The 22,583-nt window shown below is 38.9% G+C and overlaps 1 protein-coding gene across 7 annotated transcripts in view; it reads right to left on the reverse strand.

The window, feature by feature from the left end:
• The window catches only part of UNC79 (unc-79 homolog, NALCN channel complex subunit), a 112,796-nt gene that overhangs the window by 6,790 nt on the left and 83,423 nt on the right, over window positions 1–22,583 (reverse strand). For all 7 annotated transcript variants that reach the window (XM_074584139.1, XM_074584141.1, XM_074584140.1 and 4 more), the window contains 7 exons: window positions 19,028–19,132; window positions 13,007–13,084; window positions 10,415–10,504; window positions 5,811–5,986; window positions 4,141–4,327; window positions 2,535–2,732; window positions 251–328 (listed from right to left, as the gene is read on the reverse strand). In XM_074584139.1, coding sequence (XP_074440240.1) covers window positions 251–328; window positions 2,535–2,732; window positions 4,141–4,327; window positions 5,811–5,986; window positions 10,415–10,504; window positions 13,007–13,084; window positions 19,028–19,132 — 912 coding nt within the window. The remainder of the gene's footprint in view (window positions 1–250; window positions 329–2,534; window positions 2,733–4,140; window positions 4,328–5,810; window positions 5,987–10,414; window positions 10,505–13,006; window positions 13,085–19,027; window positions 19,133–22,583) is intronic.

The raw sequence follows: 22,583 nt of genomic DNA on the forward strand, positions 1-22,583 counted from the left end.
GTTCTTATAAAAAAAAAAAAAAAAACAAATCAGGAGAACGTGGATTTGAGATTATAGTCTGGTCTTACTTCTTACCAGAGATTTTATTTTTTGTTATACTCTATGAGGTTTTATTTCTGCGTTAGCATTCAATCTCAGCTTCTTCCACTTTCTTTTTTTGAGTGGGAGGGAAAGCAGAGGACAGTATGCCTACAAATCACAATAGACAGGCAACATCATTAACTAAGTATTCATAGAATGGCATGCCTACCTTTACAAAGATAGTAGAGTTGCATTCTTGTAAAGCCTCCATTAAACTAATCACATGCAGGCACACCATTTCCACCATCTTGAAAAAAAAAAAAAATCAAGCATAAAACCAAATTAATGTCCAGCTTAACAGTGTTGTAAGCTAAGCCAACAGTCTCTAAAAAGACTCTTCCTGTACTTGCTTGGCAGTTACACTGAATCACTAGATGTGCATTTCTTAACCACTGACATATAAGATTAAATATTACATGAGCACTCAAGGGACATTTGTCTTTATTTAGTTTTCCCCTGATGCGGCAACACCTATCTGTTAAATATTTCAAAGTGCTTGACGTATTTTAATTCGTATCGCACATCAAAACAAGTTGCGTTCAGCTTTGTTCTTTTCAGACATCATAAATCCTTTTACATGCCTTTGCTGTGTAGTTCTCATCAATCAGTGTGTCAGAAATTGATATGTTTATTTACTGAATCTTCCAAAATTAACATACCCACAAAACCACCTTTTTTTTCTCTCATCAAAAGACAATTTATTGCTCTGAACTGGCAGCTAGTCCATAATTCATCCATTTTGTACCATGAATTATGACAGATGCAAATACCAGTTATTTGGTAGTAGACAGCATTTTATGTTTTATATTGTGTAAATTCATAGGTACAAGACAAATACCCTGAGCCAGCAGTATTTACAGTGCCTGTCTGAACTATGTGTAAATTCCCCTCGATAATAATAAACTTAGCTTTTATGTAGTGCTTTTCATCTTCAAAGCGCTTTACAAACACTAACTAATTAACCTCACAACACCCCTGTGAAACGGGCAAGTATTATCTACATTTCACAGAGCAATAGCTGAGGCAGAGAGTTTAATAACTTGCACTAAAGCCACATAATGAGATACTTCCAGAATAAGGCTTGGAACTTGGGACTTCCAGGTCATATTCTTGTCCTAAGGCTTGACAAGAAGACTTTGTGTCTGACCAAACAACTGGCTAGTTAGAAGCATTATGCACACTGCCCGTTCATTCAAATGGAGCTTCATGAACTGCTGTTCCCAACAGTGGCTCCTCCACCAGAGACCTCACTAGATGTCAGAGGCTAAAATATCATTTAAAGACAGCTTTTGGTGGTCCTTGCCCGGTATGGACAAGGTAGAAGGGAATAGTAACTGGTTCAAAGACATTCAAGTGCAGCCCATGCAAGTACAATTGAAAGGACAAAGGTCCGTACCTGCCTGGGGTGGAAGATGTTTCGCATAAGGAAAGGGGAATCACATAAAATAATTTCCAAATAGATAGCAGGTCCCAATTTAAAAAAAAGAAAAAAAACCCCAAGCAACGAACGAATTAAAATCCCAAACCTTAAGAACACCTGACTTAGAGGACTGGGCCACGTATAAAGAATCCTTCTCACTCAAAGCTAGTATCAGGTTCTCCAGAGCCAGAGCTACTATTTACCTTCTCAGGTAAAGTTAAGAAGTTTTGACAAGTCATGACAGACTTGTCATGACTTTCTCGGAAGTAGGAAACAAAATACACTTGCCCATCAGAAAGCAGCACTCAACCCTAAGCCTGCAGGCACAAAGAATCATTAGCCAATGGGACGCAAAGGTAGCGCCTATGAGAAGGCTGCTGGAACCCCTCCAGGTTGCTATTGTACAAAGCTGCTCTAACAGCAATGAGTAGTTGAGATAAATAAATGCTTAAATGTTATTTCCAAAACATGGTCTGGACGATTTCTGAACACAGTGAACATTTCCCTTTCAAACCTGATCTCTAGAGATGCCTCCTTCAAGTCATTCATTACTTAAAAACGTTTCCAGAGTATTTAGGTAGCTTATTTTTATGAGTAACTAATGGGTTATGAGTAGCCAAGTGTCAGCATTTTGTGTATTTTTTTCACCATCATGTGGTAAAAAAAAATATTCAAATGGATATTGACAGAATTATCATAAAACATTTGGTTGATCCTGTAAGGAAGAGTCAGATGAAACAATAGGACCACTGTGAAGAACAGGAAGATATATAAAGTGAGACCTGATGCAGGGAGCCCTTAATCCAACAAGCAGCAATTCTAGCTCTTGATTCTGTTTCAGGCAGATCCTGGCTACATCCTGTTTCAGGCCTACTGCAAGTTTAAACCACTACTAATTAGCTTTCCCTTTAATTTCTCAAAAGCATCGAAGTTGCTTTATGACATCATTCATGGTCCAATGTATTCCACTGAAACAAAGCCAAGCCCTCCAAAGTTTAATCTGTACTAAATCTGTACACAGCACTTGACTCACCACTTTGTTATGTGCCATGAGCTGTAGGATGCTCGGTGTCACTCGGCTCCAGAATTCCAGGGCTGTAAGGATTGCCGTAAAGCTAAATTCGTTCTGATTCTGGACTGTCGGAGCTACTGCTGTTTGCTCACAATACACTGTCCAGAGCTGCGCAAATATAAAAGCATGGAAGAGGGAACACATGTGCAGAACAGATGTCTGTAGAAACAGATAACAGAGGAAAATGTTTATTTAAATAAGTATATTGGGATACAGCGCAGAGGATTTCATCAAGTACTCCTTTGTCGTGCATCCCAGCTTGCCCCTCACTTTCCCACGTTTCCCTCCCATTAGGAACTAGTAAGTCAAGTACACTTGATAACACCTTCTCCATGTTTAAAAACTGGTTTTATATATACAGACTAAAACCCACATTTGCAAACACACACTCCCGTGCAATCTTAGTGTATGGCATTAAGGTCAGTCCCTTTAAAGAGAAGGTTAGTTCTCCAGAACAGCTACTCAGGATTAGTTCTGAGACTTGCTTGATGGAAAACTCCACCACAACTTGTGGAAGGGCTGGAGGCTCTGGCACATATGACAACATTTCAAAAATGCTGCTGGGATAAGTCATTCAGATTCTGATCACCTGAAAGGAAGCCTATCCTACAAAATACATCACCTTACACCTGCTCTGTTCATCTGTCATCCGTTTCTACCTTGCTGGGACAGAACTGCTCACAGTCAAGAAAAACAAGTTTAGAAAAGCTAACAGAGAATTCATTTTGCATACTCAAGCACAGCTCTTTGCTAATACGTGTTATATATCACAGTGCCTGAGCCTCCAGGAGCACTGGACATGAACTACTTCATTACGAGAAAGATGCTTTTGGTCAGAGACATGTTCTTGGTTTGCAAGTGCAACAGTGATTCATGCGCAGTGGTAGTATGATTGCACCAAACATCGCAATGGTTGCTTAGAAACTGGGAAGACTTATTTGAAAGAGAAAAAAAAAAAAAGTCAAAGAAATTAATGGGAAGCACCAGTGTCTTGACTGGGTAAGAGGAAAGAAAGGGGGATTTTATGTACAAGATACATGTGTGATCACTCTGCTTCTGCTACTAATAAAAACCTGGTTGGTGTCAAAGAGTGCTGCTATATCTGTGTTAAACTACTGTCACAAATGGCTTATGACTTGCAATAACTCTTCTTGTCCAGAGCACCTTGAGAAAAAAAAGTTGTGCTTGAACCATCACTGTAATTAGCTTTTGATCATAACATTATTTATAGGTTATCTAATTCTACTATACAACTAGAATAAATAACTTTCTGAGAAATTTGCTACAGAGATTGTCATTGCTAAAGGTTCAATTTGGAATTCAGTTTTTCCTTCCTCACTCCTGTGCTGGGATATTTTGAAATAGCTGCATCTCAGACTTAATTGTAGTGATTTCATCACCAGTTTTCTATGCATGAAGAGGCGGCTAAGCAAGAAAAACTACAGAGATTTCTTCCCCTAGATCACAGGTTTTACCCCTCCTTTTTTCTGACAAAGAAATAAATAAGTGTTTGCAATAATACGGCCAATATATAACACAACTCCACTTAAAACACAGAATCCCTTACCTTTGATTGCTCTGGAAACCCTATCAGAATAACAATAAGGTGGTCAGCAATTTGTGAACCCGCATCCAGTGGAATAGGCATGCAAGATGATGGAGAATTTGGACAGACAACATTGTGCGTCAGAGACCCCAGAAGTAGCCAGGACAGCAAACGAATGTGTGAGACACATTCTATGAACTCTTTGGGCCTGTCAAGAAAGAGTAGATTTTACAATGATGCCAAGTTTTCTGTTTTTCCCCAAAATATGGAGTCTCCTTATGCACACTAGGCAGATGCAGTCTCAGTGTGCTGGAGGCACAGATCATTGGTACATCTTATGGGAAGACCAGAACCACACAGACTTTAGTGGACTTGACGTACCATTAACAAGTCCAACAGAACATATTTGGTGGGTCTAAGAAAGTGTCTCCATAAAAGGCTAAAACACTCACAGATTCACTGGTTCCATACACAGTGATATTTTTTACATAGAAATCATCAGATGGGAAGAGTTGCCTAAGTGGAAATGCTCTTCTCCACTCCCCTGGACACCACACAGCTGACAGGGTGATGGCAGGAAATTCTTCATTCCACAGCGAGCTCTGAGGCAGGCGCCATGCCTTACTTCCACTCTCTTCCACTTCCCCGTCGGTAAAGTGGAGTTAATTTGCCTTTCCTCTTTTCCTTAGCCTCTACTAGGACATTTAGACTGCATGCTTTGGAGGGCAGAGACTATACTTTTTTGTGACACTTAAATCATCCAGTGCAATGTCTAATTGTAAAGCAATGTGCTTACAGAATCTAAAAAGGACTCGCACTTTTCTGGTGTCTGTCCCCTTGCTGCTACCAAGTTCAGATTACATACTCATTTGAGTTCATAGGCACAGGAAAAAAATAATTGTTTTTCAATCAATAAATCACTATTTACTAGGCGCCTCTCACTACTGTTTTTACTTTCTAATTCGATGTCATTGTCAAGGACTCATAGCACCAGAGAGACATTCCATTAATTTATTTTTTTTTAATAGACTCTGATACAATGCTGTTCCTCAAGTACCTATAGGGTCTTATAGGAATTCACTGTCTTAACTCAGAACACAGTCCTTTTTTTTACATGTAAGAAACTAATACACAAGGAGATAACAACTCTGTATTTCCAAAACTAGGTACGCTCTACATGGAAGTACATGCAGATGTATCTACAGGACTGGAGCCCAAGCACCTTAGTCCCCATAATCCTGGGGCAGGTAGTCTGGAACAAAGCTGGGACCAGAATACAGGTTTGTTGAAATAATACAGTTCAATAGTCTACACTCAAAACATCTCATTTGTTGTCACTGTAAGACAAGGGACAGTATCCCCCCTCAATATATTTTCTCTAATTCTAGGACTGATCAAGTACCTGTGGGCTTTTCACTGGCTGCATCTAGATCGAAAATCAAGTTAATTTCCAGAGTAACTCCAGTCAAGCCAATGGAGTTACCTCCACTGTTCCTTTGGCATGGACTTTAAATATTGCATTGATGAAATCCTCAGCTAAGGATGAGGGAGCGGCTGACCAGCTATTTCAATGTCCCACAGTCACTATTCCTTACTGCGGGTCTTATCTATGGAATCTGGCAATAAACACAGAATTCTGTGAAGATTTCTAACTCATTTTAGTATTCCTTTTTGTGGAAAAGCATTCTCACCCTTGTTGCATTGCAGAAGGAGGATGGTAAAGCCAAGGCAAATATCGGATCACAGCTTTGTTATCTCTGTGGTTTCCCCGTGTGATTTCCATAGCAGCAATCTGAGCTAAACCAACTTTCAGGTGTCCACCAAACGTGTCTTCATGCAGTGGCTGAGAACAAGTCTTCATGTGACTCTGCAAGGCAAAGATCTGATTTTCTACCCGAAAAGAGTATTTCGCTTGAACCAAGTTCTTACAAGTAACGCATATTCTATTTCATTTCCCTTCAGTTCCCTTCTCAGGGTCTCTAACTGTGTATCCAAAACTGCAGAACAAAACTCAGAAATAGATTTTCAAAACTTCTCCAGTCCCTATATTAGTAACAGCTTATAATGCCGGGGCCACATTTTCAAGAGCCCCCGCAAAATATGAATTGTGCAAAACATATAGGCAGCTTTTGTACCAGCAAACTCAACAGCTGATGAATACAAACTAACGGTTGCCCATGCAGACAGCTTAAGTGAAGATGAAAAAAATCAAACCATTTAGCAAGACAGCATCTGGGCGGGAAATGTTCTCCCTGTGCAATATGCCATTTACATGTACAGAAATAAGCTGTCACTCATTCACTGGCAATATGACGATGTTGCATTATTCAGCTGCTACAAATGCCTTCAAGCTCTGGAAATAAAAGTGATAAATCTTTTACTGAGAAACATGCAAATATTTATGCCTGGAAAGATAATTTATTATCCTGCTTTGTCACCTCTAAGGAATGTTTCATTGGTACTTCTTGAGACACTTGTGTATTTCTAATTAAGCTAACTTTGCACTACTTACTGTGACTAGACTAAGAAAACACATACTGAGTGCATTTGCTTGCTTAAAGGAGAGCCATTTGCTTTGCACAAGAAAATCCATGTCATCAGTTATTAAATTATTACAATAGGATAAAAATCAGAGCACCAACAATAGTTTGTAACAGATAAGTATCTGACCCCAGCAACCTACACTCAAAAATCATTTACCTGAAGTCTCTTTCAAGAGGGAAAAAACAAAACAAAACCATGTACCACCATGAATATCTAACAATTCTGTTCTACAGCCAGGTACAAAGGATAGAGAGGTATGCAGGCAGATACATTATGCTTCTTCAAAAATGGTGGAATTTTCTAAATAAAACCTTACTGAGCTTTACCAATTAAAATGTCAATCCAAAAGGAAAAACAAGGTAATAAACCGAACAGAAACAATAAACTGGAATGCGATTATCTTGAGAATTAACATTTATACCTTTCTTATAATGCAATAGCTGCTAATAAGCAGGACTGAAAATAATTAACCTCTTTCAAAGAAACTGTTCTCAGACATGCAAAATAAGACATTGGAAATGAATAAACAATTTTAACTATTTGTGTTCACTGAATTTCTGCGGAGAGTAGGCATTTCAAAATTTGAAAACCAACATAAAACTTTTGCTGTTGGGATTGCTACTGGTCATATAAATCATATAGTATTCTTTGTGCTAGTTTGATAGTCCAGATGCTGTTGATAATACGCACTTATAGTAAGAAATTGTACAACTGGATAATCTTAGGAACTTCCTAGGAACTTCACTTCCTAGGAGCACTTCTGTTAACAAAATGCTAGCAGCATAAGTAAACATATTAAATGAGTTTACAAGAATTTGAATCTAGATGTTGTGAATTTGTTTAAAGTTCTGACCATTGGTAAACTTAGAAACTTTTTCCTGCCTATGTTGGAACCACAGAATAAGTTTATCTGATCTAGTTAAATAAGAACTGCCTTTTCATTTTCCAAGTCAAAGCTTATTCTTCACAATACATAAAATGATGGTCATGTTTGACTCTCCTATTATGTTCATTTTGTTCTCAGATTCTTGCAGTACATGGCTAAGTCAAAACAACATGAAATTTTAGACCATTTACTTTCAAATGGCCAGACTACACTTTTGGGAAGCTTCTTGTCTAATTTCAAAATATAAAAATGAAAAACTGGGTTAAGTTCATGTCCTACTTATATCTATGCATAAAAATTTTATAAATAGTCTTACTGAGCATAAGAAATTATAATCTTATCAGACTTAAGCATTATAAGAGCATTTCTAAAAATCAGACTACAGTTCAAGGGAGAAGGAATGGAAGGAAAAAGTGCAAATAGCAGAGAGCTTTCTGCAGGAACACTTTACACAGGAGAGAGAATACCTGCAAGTATTTAGAAACAAATTTTCCCCATTTCTGGTTTCAAAAAAGTTCATGTTTTTCTGTGGAACTGGCAAACCAGATATATCTCTCCCTCATTTATGATTCATTTGCCTACCTATTCTGAAAGCAGTTCTGAACTGTAAGAGAAATGGGTGAATAACTTTAAAGGATACAGTGGGAAGGCAATCCAGTTCAGCTGAAAATGATTAATTAGTTTGTGCTTTGAAGAAAATTTCTACTCCAGCACAAAAAGCTGCTTCCCTTATTAAAAGTATTTTTTTTAAAACTCAACGTGATTCAAGGCATATAGCCAACAGGGTAAGAACTTAACAAAAGGGATATTTTGTCCAATAAAACAAGGTTACTGTGAGTTTCAAGAGACATGAGATTCAGTTTAGCTAGGATTCTTCTTCGTTTGTGATAAGTATTATTAACTTGCAATAAGGTGTCCCCCAGGGGGCACGGGGTGGGGTGGAGGGGACAGGGGGACAGTGAACAAGTAAGTGTGCGAGAAACCAGTAGGGTAAAAGATCTCATCTCATTGCTTCATAATAAACCCCAGTATCGAAATCCACAACAGGTTATCATTTATTCGGTGTTGCCTGACACACAAAGCTTGCATGAACTTGTGGCATGAAATGCTCCCGTGCATTTCCAGTAACTTTCAGCAGAGGACTGGTGCAGTAGTACAGAGGCCCTTTCAGGGCAACACTGTACTGAAAGAGACCTTTATTAGCAGATGAACTCTGTGTTATAGAAACACAGTGGCTCTCTTGAGGTTAGAAACAAACGCAAGACCACGGTCAAAGGACTTCCCTAGAAGACCACACATGCCCAAGCCCAGGCACGTAAGCAATGGCAATGATTCAGGATAGCCAGAACAGGACAGAAAAGCAGTGCTGTATCTGTCAACTGAGCTTTACATCACATAAAAGCAGCTTGGCTGGGACTATGCCCAGTGATGAAATGAGCTCTTTCAGTTGATGAACCTCCTCTTGGATCACCGAGTTGCTGGTGTACAAGGACTAAAACTCTACTGCCAGATTTCAGGATTGGCCGCATCTTTGACGGCGCAGACTCTCCTCTGTATCTGCAGCAGTCCCTCTGCTGCACTCCCACACCGTTCATTTGTCTTGCCAGCTTTGCAGAAGTCAGGAGCATCAAGGTCTAGTCACACCTCTGCCTCCACTCCATGTGCTGAAGGAAATCCACCCAGTGCAGGGCACGGTATGTAGCTCAAAAGACTACGCTCAACTTTGGCTGGCATTGAGAAGTGACAGATGGTTTCACTATAGAACAGGTGTTTTCCCTCTACAAAAAGCAGGATTTTAACCACCAAAGTTTCTCCTCCAGCTCAGTGCTCACTTAGTACTCAGCTTCAGATGGTACAATAAAACTACCTAATGGGATAGCTTTATGCTAAATAGAATATATATTGCCCCCTCCACAGCATTATGACTGTTAGTGATATTTTAGCTGAAATATAGCATCTATTGTTAATAGATTAAATCAAGAATTAATGTTACTTTGCTAGCAACTGAAACAGCTACACTTCTATTATTTCCTATTATATAGCAGGAATATTACTTAGCCTATTTCTTTTCTAAACCATCTTAAAAGAATTTCCATTTTGTAGGAAATTTAATAGGTACTGGCTTCCCCCATGAAACAGAAATTCCAGGTTTTGACCAGCTAATTGTTACTAGGATGTTTTAATGAAATACATTCCTAAATAAAATACTTTATGTTGACAGTGGTATTTTCCTATCACTCCTCTTGCAATTTGGCATCAAACTAATTTACAGAAACCAAAAAGCAGTCTGGACTACAGAGGTAAGAACTACTCAAAGTTTTCCCCACCTCAACAGAATATAACCCGACAATGAAAACAACAGCACTCGTAAGAAAAAGGACACTCCCTCCACCCACCCCCCTTTTTTTTAGGTCAATTACGGCATTTTAATAACCTCTGAACTTCCAATTAACTTACGTGTCTGTTTGTGTGTATGAGAGACACAGGATTCATCCAGAAGAGTGTAATTAGTTGTACAGACAAGGAGCTTTATGTTTCCATGGTTATATTAAACACGGCTGCTTCTTGCAGTGGTTTTGGCATGACATGAGCTTATCATCAACTTTACAGAAAAATCAAGCCTGCATTTTTATTGTGTGCTCACTATATTTGAATCGGCCTCCATTTCAACACTGCATAAGTGTCTAATCTATAAAAGTACTAACATTTTTTTTAAAAAAAAGAAAAAAACCTGTCAGTCATCCTCAAAGACTTCCAACCATTTTTCCCAGGTAGGTTCATTACAGAAAATGAACCTGTATGATTTTTAACATATTTTTGTTAAAAAGCACAGACACTTTAGATCAATGTATGCCCAGAACCAACCTTTAATTTGGTTAAGGTATGCATATCTGCAATGAAATCCAGCACTTCCCCAACATACTGCCTCATGCATTCCATTGCTGCTGTTCCACACTAGAACATAAAAGAAATAAGTTTAAGTACCAGGTTTTGAATATGGTCATGTTCTTGTGTTTGTTTCCTGTTCACCAGCACACAATTTGTCTGTCTCAAATTCTTTATTTTGCTTTTTAGTTAGATTACTTTAATTAGGAATAGGTATTTTTTATGTTTTTCTTCTCACTGTAATATGCCCTCTTATCTGAGGATAGTATATAAGTCCAGTCACTGTAGCTTTTCCATGAATGATAAAATACTCTTATCTGTGGCAGCAATAAAAGATTAACTGTTGAAACTTTCAAGAACATCCTTGTCATGTCATCCTGAAATTTACAGTGGTCCAGAATCAAAGTCTTAAAAAGTCGATGAGAGTTTAACAACCCAGTTCTTCAAGCAGCTGAGCATTTCTGCAAGTGGAACCAATCAGCTACAAACCCAGAAAACAAAATTCAGTCACAGGCACAGATGCCCTTACATTCACATTAATCATGATGGAAAAAAAACAGTTTAAATGACTGGCTTCGGGTATTTTATGTGTAAACATCACTAAAATGAATACCGCTGAAATTTAAGTGTTGGGGTTTTTTTTCCTTCTTTTTTTTTTATAAACTAACAAATGTTTCTGGGATATTCTTGAAGCAAGTAACACAAAATACAGCATTCTAATGGCACTTAGACGAGTTGCAATTTTCAAAAGCAGAGGCAAGGACTACAAGTGATAAATGAAATCCTTCAGTTTGACCATAAAGGTGTAAGCACTGAGAAGTGACCTGTGCCAGAGGAAGAACGACCTCAAAGGGAAAACAAACCAACTTAATGTTGCGCTTGTTGTATTCCCACAGTAAAAATTTTCATAATCCTTCTCCTAGAACACAGAGAGAAATGTGAATCTGGCCTTTGGCTAGTATAAAATGTGCCCAAAGTGCGCACAGCAGTCAACAGGACAAAGCTGTAGGATTAAATAAAGGCTTCAAACAGCCAAGAGAACCTGGAGAAAAGCTTTCAGAAAGCGACACAACTGACCCACTAGGTATCATATAAACTTCTGTTTACATGTTAATAGTCTGAGGTGAAGGTATCTGAATTCAAGGGGAACTACAAATGCCTCATTCTCTGGGGCCAACTAAAAGCAATGAGTAACCTTTTGAAGTTGCCAAAAGCTACTGTATCCAAACTCATAGGCCCAGGGCAAAACACTGCAGTAAAGTTTACAGAAGAAAACTACTCTTCTTTGACCTCTATTTGATTACCTACGCTTTGAAGCACTGAAGCTGATTACCCTATCTGAGTATACATATGAACCAGATTTAGTTTTGATCACAGAATTATCAAGCCATAATTGACTTTCAGTGGCTGAAACCTGAAAAACTGCTAGCATTCTATTTTTAAGCAACTGACCTGGGCACTTCTCATTTTTGTATGTTAATATCAATCTACACAGTGTTGAACTATGCCACCTTCTGGCTTTTCAAACGCTACGCCTGTCACTTCCCTTGACAGAATAACAAACAGTAAAACAAGGTAACTGGCAGCCCTGTCAACATATCCACCATCCGGTCTATGCGGACTAAGGATTCCACAGGGGTTCTAAAATACTGAATAATAGAATTATAAGAGATACCACACTCAGACCTCTGAAAATAATGCTCAGTTGTGACAGACTTCTCTCCAACCATCTATTCTGTCTCATTCAAGCAGCGTGCAGCACGATTCTCTACGATCTCTTCTGAAATGATCGCTTTCCTATCATACCTTGGAACACCAATGTTAGTTTATCTATTTAAAGCAAGTATAAATTAAAATATTCTGTTGGGAGGAAAAATATTATTAAAGATTTGCATTTAAAAAAAAAAGATAAAAATCGTACACTTCAGAAGGTACATGGAGATCCTATTAGGTCACCCCTAAAGCTGACAGACACACACATACAGGGGATGAGTTCTCCTCAGCTCCTGGGCTAATGCTCAACATCTGTCTGTGTACTCAGTCACATGTGCCGTGGAACAAGTCAGGACCTCCAATTGCGCTACTTCCTTGCGTATTCACCAGGTGTGTATTCAGCGCCCAGGCAAGTATGAGCACTGGTAATTTAGCTACTCTCATCAGCAAGATATAGATGAACGCCTTATACATTACCAGAAAAATACCATTAACTCCTTTCTTTAACCAGATAATCTTTTGTGAGAACAGAGGCAGTGGCTTGGAGCTTTCCTCCCTGCTACCATTTTTTGAGGCATTCAGCCGCTCTGTTCTTGTTGTCTTCTAGAGCACAAGCTCCAGCTGAAGTCAGTGACATGACTGAAGATTATCAGTGAAAGAAAGGGAAGCAACATCCAGTTCAGAACTTTTCCAACACGGAAAAAAATGGAAGCATCTCCACCTCTGCCCGCAATACACCTTGCCAACCAGAAGAGACATGAAAAGGGAAGAACATTAAAATGAAGAAAAATGAGCTGAATAAGATATATTTTTTTTAAAAACCAAAACTAAGAGATGGGAGTTTGATTCAGTACTTACTCCAGGCATAGAGGCAATCATCTGTTTATGCAAGATTGTTGACTCAGCTAGTTTTGTTCCAGCATCCGCACAAACAAACTGAGAAGAAATTAAAGACAAGTTATTATTTTTGGAGGAACCTGAAGACACTTGTAAGTTATTCATGACTTTATTAAAATCAGTTCAGATCTCTTCTCGCTTTTATTCATGGTAATTTGCCTTTAGAGCTCTTTCTTTATAAACAACCTAGTTAACTCACCATTATAAATGGGCTAATGTCAATGAAAAAAAATCTGAGTTTAATGTGCTTAATTAACACATATGCTGTGCAGAAGCAATTTGAAGAGTATTATATAATAAATCAGACTTCCTTTATGAACAAAAATATTTATCTTTGCTATTCCTTACATATATCAAATGTTCCTCTTTCATTATAGAGTAAATCATGATAGAGGATGACAAGGCAGCATGCCGCGTTCTTCACTGTGATATTACTCCACTTTCATTGAACTTCTACAAAGATGAATTATATGAACAATTCTGAAGCTGAGAACATACTGGTATGGTGTGGTATAGCTTCTGCATAATACAGGCCACAATACTACAAAAATACAAGCTGTTTCTGAGAGAAGGCCAGTATCGTTTTATTACAGTAGAATATCTCTAATTGCTTATATCCCTTATGCTTTTATTTTCCTTGCCTTTTTTTTTTTTTTGCTTCTTTTTTATTTCCAAATTCCTTGACCCAAAACATCTGATGTCCACCTCATTCATACATTACACCTGCTAATACTGTTATAAGCTTCAATAATACATTGGACACCCTGCAGATCATTTGCTTGTTCCTAAAACTTGTTGTCCTAATACTGTATTTGCACTTGAGCAATTTCTGTCCCTAGTGATGCATTGCAATTTTCTAAGAAAGAGCAGAGAGAAAAGAACTGTAAAACCAAGGTCTAAGCCTTAATTTTCTTTCTTGAAAATTAACGCCATGGTAACCTCACAAACTGAGATAGATATTGACTACACAATATATTTTACAGTTGTCTGATGCATGTGTGTTAGCAGCACTCTCAATGACTGACCGCTCTTCTTTCCAAATACCCTCTACAGACCTAGAATTTAGTCTTACACTTCCATGATCTTTACCTTTCAATGCCAGGTTTAATCTGAACTCAGACTGCATACCAAGACTTGGAAACCACTCAACCTATGTCTTGACAAAGAGTCTCTTCTTTGGGATAAATACACAAAGGACGTACCTGAGTTTAGATTAATAATCTAATTAGGTATCCTCAGACACAGGCCTGGCTCCAGTTAAGTCATCTTCTGGTTAGAAATCAGAAAAAGCCAAAAGGAAACAAAACAGCAATCTAACTCATATTTCAGCTGAGAGGGCCTAGTGCTCTTCTGTACCACAGCTCTAATAATTACATGGGAAGCAAAAGAAATTCTTAGGTTTATGGGCTGGATCAATCCAGTAAAGACAGTTGAGTCTAAGTTCAAACAGCAACCATGACTCTCCACTTCTCTTTTAAAAGAAGGACCATTAGTAGACTTAGGTAAATAGATGACAGATTTTCTCCTACTGCACCCTATCTCAGAAAGAGCAACGCTGACGCTGGCTCTGCTGGACAACAGATACGTTATTTTCCTGAGTGAAGCATTTCTCAGTCAACCATCTGTGTGTAGAGTCAGCTTCCCTTGTACTACATCAGCTGTAAAAAAGGACCATAATTCCCTGAGGAATATGGGTGAGTATATTTAGGACCTAGCAATGAGTGCAGTGCAGTGCAATGCTACAGGCATTGTGGAGCATTCACCATACAAGTCAACAAAAAAACCCTTGCCAAAGACAAATGTCATTTATTTCAGGCATTTTCTTTTAACAGTAATAAGAAACATCAGCAAAAGCAACCTCTGCTGGCCTCATAAGGTTTCTATATCTTTTGCACAGAGATGTTTGGGATAAATATCAGATACTTATATGTGAAAAACAGCTGACAAACTCCATTTCATTTCTAATGAATAATTAGGCCTTGTTTAGGTTATCTTTCTCATCATCAGACTTCCAGTTCCAAGGACCCTTCCTAAAGTTGCAATGCAGTCAAGAGAGAATGGAGAAACAAAACTCAAAATGAAAACTTTCTGACATTTCCAGTCCAATTCACTGTCATTTATGTCGTTTCCCTCTACAAATACTATCATACATTAAGGTGTCACTGGCAAGCAATTTAACGCCAGCCATGTGTAAAGAAAAAAAGGAAACAAAAATACCCCCACACTGCAAAAAGGTGAGAAACGGGCAAATCACTGCCATGCTGCTTATTAGCGTCGTCTGCTGAGATACAGATGCAGAATAACATCTAAACAGGAATGTCTGCTGACTGTAGTGAATTATCTATATACCATAATCTATCTATATTATACCTCCATTCACAATCAGAGTTTTTAAAATATATATTCTTACAAAAGTATTATATGTAACTTTAAATCCTTCCATTCAGTATTTAGCAGTTTAGATCTTCACGGAAGCGTAAACTGGAACTACTAGATACACACTGATCTACATTAGCAGAAGGTCCAGCTGAAAACAGAAGTCACCTAAACAAAACAGCTCAGCTACACTGAAGCTTAGAGCCTGACTGAACAAGAAAATCCTAATGAGATACTCATATAATTTGAAATCAATGGAAATCCTGAAGATCTGTGCTGCTGAGATGTGAGCAGGAGAAAAGTACTTGGAAACAAAATGCTGGGTGAAGAAGCAGTTCCTATGGAAACCCATGGAAGAGCAGCACGTATATGATGGCTTTCATTTGCCAGGACAAATCAAGGAGACACTTTCTGTACACTTTATCATCCAGGACACACCTGTGCTAGGATTGGGGTGATCTCGTTAAAATTCTCGTTCTTCGTAAAGCGTTAACTCTCTTCTTAGCACTGATGTCACCAGTGACACTGATGGCACCATGGAATCTGGATGAATGTGGGTGTCAAATGTACACTCCTAGGAATTCCTTTGTTAGTCAGCCCACGACTGATCTATCATTAAAGTGCTCCTACCTCCTTTGTTATCTCGAACATTTTGACTGAATCTCTGTACTCTGTGTGCACTGTCTGTATAGAATCTTGTATACAGGCTAACATGTCCATGGGGACATGACTGTCTTGGAAACGAAAACCATTTCCATTTGGTGCTGTGTTAACCCTGCTATAGCTTTATGGATTCAAAACCACACAATTTGAATTAATATTCCAGTGGCTTTGTGTGGTAAAGAGGTGAAGCAATCCTTTCATTCTATTAATGACACCAAAGAAAATTAAAATGATCAGATACATATGTGATTTACTAGTAGGTTTCTTAAATTACAACAGTGCTTGAGACGGGCTTAGTGGTTACTATGGTATTTAAATTCAAGAGGGTGTTGAATGATTCAGACCACATACTACCGAGGGCTGCCAACCTGCAGAGTCAATGGGACAAGTAGTCATCATGTCTCCAGTAGGCATCTATAGCAGATGGTCTGAATACAACCCCTATTCTTTACCATTGACTGCATAACACCAGAAGCTGGCTGCTTTGGATAGCAGGAAATATGAATCACTTCATCAGCCGCTGAAAGGGAGATGTCATAGAAGACATTAAGTGCTGTTGTGCAAGGTATGAATACATCCCAAAGTGAATACAACACACGGGAACAGTGCTAGGAGGAAAACCCAGGCAATTAGCATTTTATCTTTATGAGATAAAGATAACCCAAGAGAGTTTTGCTTACTGTGTCTATCAGGTGATTGACTCAATGTGAAGGACAAGTGTTTACCAGTTATATCCCACTGCCAAAACTGACAAGTGTTTACCAGTTATATCCCACTGCCAAAACTGACATGACACGTTTGCATTCTCAAATGAGGAATTCAGAATTGACTAGACTGTGGGATTGTCACTGTCCTGGTTTGAGCGACACAGGATTAATTTCTCTTTCAGTAATTTCACTTTGCAGTAAGGTCTCTTCTAATGCATGGGAAAACTGCATTTTTAGAAGACTCTAGTGGTTGAATTTGTGAAAATATTTACTTTATAACCAGGTATTTTATGTGGGTTTCCAGGTCTCAGTGTTTTTGAGCTCGCCAGGTGCAGGGACGGGGAGGGGCAAGACCCAGGCACTTGACCCAAGCTGCCACTAGGATCATTTCATACCATGAATGTCTCATTCAATATAAATTAGAAAGTTGGCTGTGTAGTCTCTCTCTCTCCCTTGATGGCTGCCATCCTGAGAACTCCTTGCCCCAGTGCCAGAACCCTGAGCCCTTTCCTTCCTCCTGAAGCCGCAGTGCTCACAGTGTCCCACATTTGCTGTCCCCTGCTGGGAGTGCACGGCTTCTGCTGAGAGAATGGGGTGTGTATAATCCCTGTATATTTTATATTGGTATTGGGATCAATATTGGTTCTTTGGTATTATTACTGTTAATTATTTAGTATTGTTCTATTAAATCTGTTTATATTTCAATCCTCAGGTTTCCTTGGTTTTTGCCATTTCCCCTTCCCAGGTGGGGAGGGGTCATCGGATGATAGAATAATTATCTAAATGACAATAAATTGTTGTGGGTTCTTCAAACCGTAAGAGTCACTCTTTGAGATAGCCATAGGACTGAGCTATACAATGGAGCAATGCAGAAAAATTGCTTTATTCTGTAATACAGGAAATGTCAGCTCAAGTCAACAAACACTGATGCACATGGTATCAAGCTGCATCACTGCACACATAAGACAGAAAGACCTTGGTGGTTGTTAAGTTATTTGATGGTCTTGGCTAGGACCAAAAAAAGAAGCTTAGGCTTAAATTAAAAAAAAAAAAAAAGCAGCAAATTTATTTCTGCTTTTTAAATTAAAATGGATTTTAAAAAAATAACCCTTTACCATCGAAAGAAAAAACCCCATTATTCTTCCCCGCCACAAATTCTTCCCCTAACACTGATGGCATAATAGTTGTTGTCAGAGCTATCCTAACTGCTATATAATTTCACTTGTCAGTATTATTTCTCTGTCAACTGGCAACCACTTATTTACTACGAGTAATGAAAAGAAAAAGATCCCATAGTAAGCTATAAGAAGCTATATGAAGCTTCCCCCCTCCCATAACGGGAGAGGAAAGAGTGAATGGAGCTGTGATTCTGGAAGCATTATGAATGATCTACACAACAAACATCTCGCTTGAACCATACGGAGCGCTCTTATGCTGGTTCCCCATCATTTAAAGTTACTAAACACATGTAAGGGTTAGCTCGTTGTAAACAATGAGAACTCACTACCTGTGATTAAAATTGATGGGACTTCAGTAAAATGTTTTTGTGGGACAGGCTTGTGGTGCCAAACAGTGCCACACTTGGCATTTTGAAGGCAGAAAGATTTTTCATAAGTTTGTATCTTACTTCCTCAGATTCTCCTATGAAAAAGCTAGCTTAACTCCTACCTCAGCAATCCAGAGAGTGAAATGAACAGACATTCTCTATATATTCTTTGCTGAAAAATTCCATGTTAAAAGAGAACAGCCTTCAGGGACTGGAGACAGCTTACTGCCTGTCTGAGTAAACAGAAACTAAGTTCTGGCCCACGATCGACCAGCAGCCCTTCCCACACAGACTGCTCACTGGTTTTGGGGCTGTGATATGAAGACAAGGCCACAGCTGGGGCAGCTGTCCCATTGCGACATGGTATGAAGCTCAATGGACTCGATCCTTTTGGGTTTCCTTCCACTCGAGATATACTCTAGGATCCTCAATAAATCAGCAATGATGGACAGGTCATTGTCATCCTGGGAAATGTGGATCCCCAATTTAGTTTCTTAAATTTTAGCATGGGAGCCTAAACATATGCACCCATGGTTACAAATGTAACTGGATTTTGATTCAAAAGATTCTTGCTTCCCCTGACACCGCTGGTACTTTCTGCAACCACGTGGGACTTCCTTTGCCCCTTCGCCCCCCCAAATTTGGACTGAGACAGGATCAGTATGAGAATTACATGGGAATCTCCTGTACCTGCACCAACAGCAGCAGATTCATGTCTGGTAAGGGTGACTTTAACTTGAGTGCCTGCAGTAACTCCAATATCACACTGCGTGTCAAGTAGAATTTGTCCCTTTCCTACAAAGAAAAACACAGAATTATGAATGTCCTGAAATTCACTGACACCCACTAGTAAACCATAAAAATATTCTTTATCTGACTTTGAAAATAAAAAAGTTACACAAGTGTACTGGTTTCTCCTGTCTTACAAACAGCAGAGATCATTCATCGTTTATGTAATTCTACAGACTTGATTGAACAGGCATGAATGAGGGTCATTCTCCTTTGACGTTGTTTCAGGCACTATATCCAAGATTTTAATATTTCACACGTGTAATATAGATAGATTTTATAAAACAGTTACCAGGGCCAGGCATGCAGCATGGCTTTCACAAAGTCATTCCATATAAAGGGAAAAGGGGAAGGCAATAAGGATTGACACAGGAGAACAAAAATGGCAATAGTATTTAGCATTATTCGTTCATTAAACCTGCCAGAGATGGTCTACATTTTGCCATACCTTTTTTCTGTCATCATTCTCCTTAAAATAAGGGTGCCTGCACTAAGGCAGCTTAGACATCTATTTCATTCATTAGACTAGCAGTACTTTTACACTTACACAATAAAAACCATCTTGGCTACAGCTGCCACAACAGAAACATTTTAAAACATAGGGGAAAATCAGCCAATGGAGATTAGAACACAGAAGCCTAAGAATAGAGTTGCAGAGCTGGGACAGCAAGGAGGTACAAGAGATAAGATGAGCCTGTTACACATCTTACTTTGACATTCTCTGACTTTAGACGATAAGATAAAAATGTAGAACAGATCTATAACCTGTTACTGACCACAGCAGCTCAAGAATTTTGATCAGCAGGAAGACTTACACTGAGCTCTCTTTCAAATGACCATTAGAAATGAAATAATGTTGTTTAATAAAGAGAGCATATCCAAAGTGTGCTTAAGATTTAAAGCCTAGTATCTTCCATCTTGTCTTTCATGGATGTTATGATGCCAGTCCATGAATCAAGAGACCTTACTGCAAGGCCCTAGTTTGATCTTCAATTGCATGGAGTGTGCAGACAGATTAACACATTTAGCTGATGGAATAGGCCCCCAAAATGCAGCGGTCCTTGTCTGACTACATTGCTGCAGTCTAGGCAGCTAAACTCACAGGAAGCCAACACTCCTAAATAAATAAATAAATAAATAGAATCATTCCCTTATGGGAGCAGCAAACACTGAATCAGTTCTGCTGTGTTATGAAACCACTACTTCAGGGGACAAGTACTCAAAAGTCACACATCCCACATGCATGAGTGGCGCTCTGATATGAATAATACAATGTAAGAATATCCAGGAGAGGTCAGACCAGAACAAATGTCCTCAGTAACTTATCTCCAACAAGGCCATAAGCAGATGCAAAAGGAAGAATAAAAACAAGGCAAGCATGTAGAATTCCCACTAGTATGCTCCTAGCCACCAACTACTTTCAGCTCAGGGAACTTCTGAGCTTAGAGTGGTTCCCGTATAATTCATAACTCTCAGTGGATTTCTCTTCCACATGTGTGTCCATTGACCTCTTGGACCCATGTCAACTTTTAGCACCCAGAGTACTCAGCAAGGAGTCACACACTGATGAAGAACCACTTCCCTTTAGTTGCTTTGATGCTGGTTCCTACAACTTAATATGTTCTTGTTCTTGTACTGGAAAGGCATGAAATTACCGATCCCTGTCTGGGTCGCTTTTGATCTTACAGACCTCTCTCACATTCCCATCAGTTGTTGCTTTTTCAGATTGAAGAGCCCCAACTTAGTTGCTCTGCATGAGGAACTCATCCCACTGTTTGGTCATTCTTGTTACTGTTATCTGAACTTTCTCCAATTCTACTATATTCTGACTGGGAATGGAGAACCAAAAGGGTGCACAATACTCAAGGCACAAATAGATCCTGATGACTTGCTAGAATTCACCAGCAAGAGCGACCCTTCCCACTGTCATATACCTTCACATCCATAATGTAACGCCATACTCAGTTGACAATTACATCCCCCAAAATACTGGACAGAAGTTCCTATCAGTAACCCAGTGCAGTAGCCTGCACATACTGGAAAAGAAGAAAGGTAACATTCTTTCAAAAGCATTCAGCTATTTTACAGACTAACACCTATGCCACACAGGATATAATTGGGCCATAATAAGTTGCTTTGTCAGAACACTAGGAAGGAAGCATAGGCTTCATGAATCCCAGTTTTCCTTGTCTCTAAGGATAATACAACAGTGAGCTACCTCTTTCTCTAAGAAGTCTCCCATCTCCCAGTTCAAACTCTTAATGTTTATTAGGCACACGCTGTGCGGAGAGATGAAGCAAAAAATCAAGCAAAATGTTTTTTGACATCTGACCTCTTGCTTCCTGCACTGTAAATCAGAAGTGGTGACACTGAAGCCAATAGCCCAGAGTACCCTTCCTATCAAAGTCTACTTATTCCTATCATTCCGCTGGTGATAAATATGTATAAACATAGTTTGTACATACTTTAACAACTTTCTGTTCTGCCGCAGAGCTGTAAACGTGTATTAGTTCTGCCAGAATAATGCCCAGGGGAGACATATGTGTAAACCTGGTATCAAAGAGTCAAGCATAAAACCCCGTTTAGCCTCTGTTCAGCCAAATTAACCCCCTCAAATGTCTATGCATTCCTATAAAAACTGCCTTGCAACCTTCAAACTGTGTCTATGTGTAGAACGTGAAACTACTGAAGTTTGTTTCTAGCAGTATCTCAGGGCCCAAACTTAGTAATGAGAACAATAAATTTGGTTCTTTAACGGAGTGGTATGCTATCTACCAAGTAAGCCAGTATAAAGCAAAATTGTTTATTTTATCTTTGTTGCTACTACAGTAATTACAAATACTGAAGATCGTCCATCTCAATATTCTTTAAAAAAATTCAATAGCAAAATCATGTCATGCCAAATTCGAGTGGTGTTCTGCATTTACTTAATAAGTGTCAACAGAATGCTAGCAAAAGACTAAGTTTAGGTTCAAGCTTCTGCAGCTGTAAGAGATAAAGCCAAAACGTGTCCATTTCGGACCTTAAGATACTTAAAAGGAAAACGAAAGATAAGAAGAGTACAATCCGCAGAAGAGATGCTACTCTCAACTGAGAGTTCCAAAGGCACTGAAAAAAATCAAATTGCTGACCTGGAACAGAAACTCAGACAAGGAAATATCAGATTGACGTGAGTCTTCAGGCTCCCAGACAAGAGATATTCCTGCCACAGGGTATTAGGAAAATGTTGGAGATAAAAAAAGATCTGGAGGGTTGTACAGCATTGACCTCTACAAAGTACATGTCAGAGTGGCTCGGTCTTTGAAAAGACAAGAATCCTCCATAGCTTAGCTGAAAGTTGGTGTTTTGTTCCAGCCAGAACGTTCAAAGTTGCAAAACAAGTAACTAAATCTGAACAGTTTCAATGTTCCCAAATACTATTCCTTCTGGAATTCACTTCCACGTGCTATTCCATCAC

Source organism: Larus michahellis, chromosome 4 (assembly GCF_964199755.1).
Source record: "Larus michahellis chromosome 4, bLarMic1.1, whole genome shotgun sequence".
NCBI classification, from domain to species: domain Eukaryota; kingdom Metazoa; phylum Chordata; class Aves; order Charadriiformes; family Laridae; genus Larus; species Larus michahellis.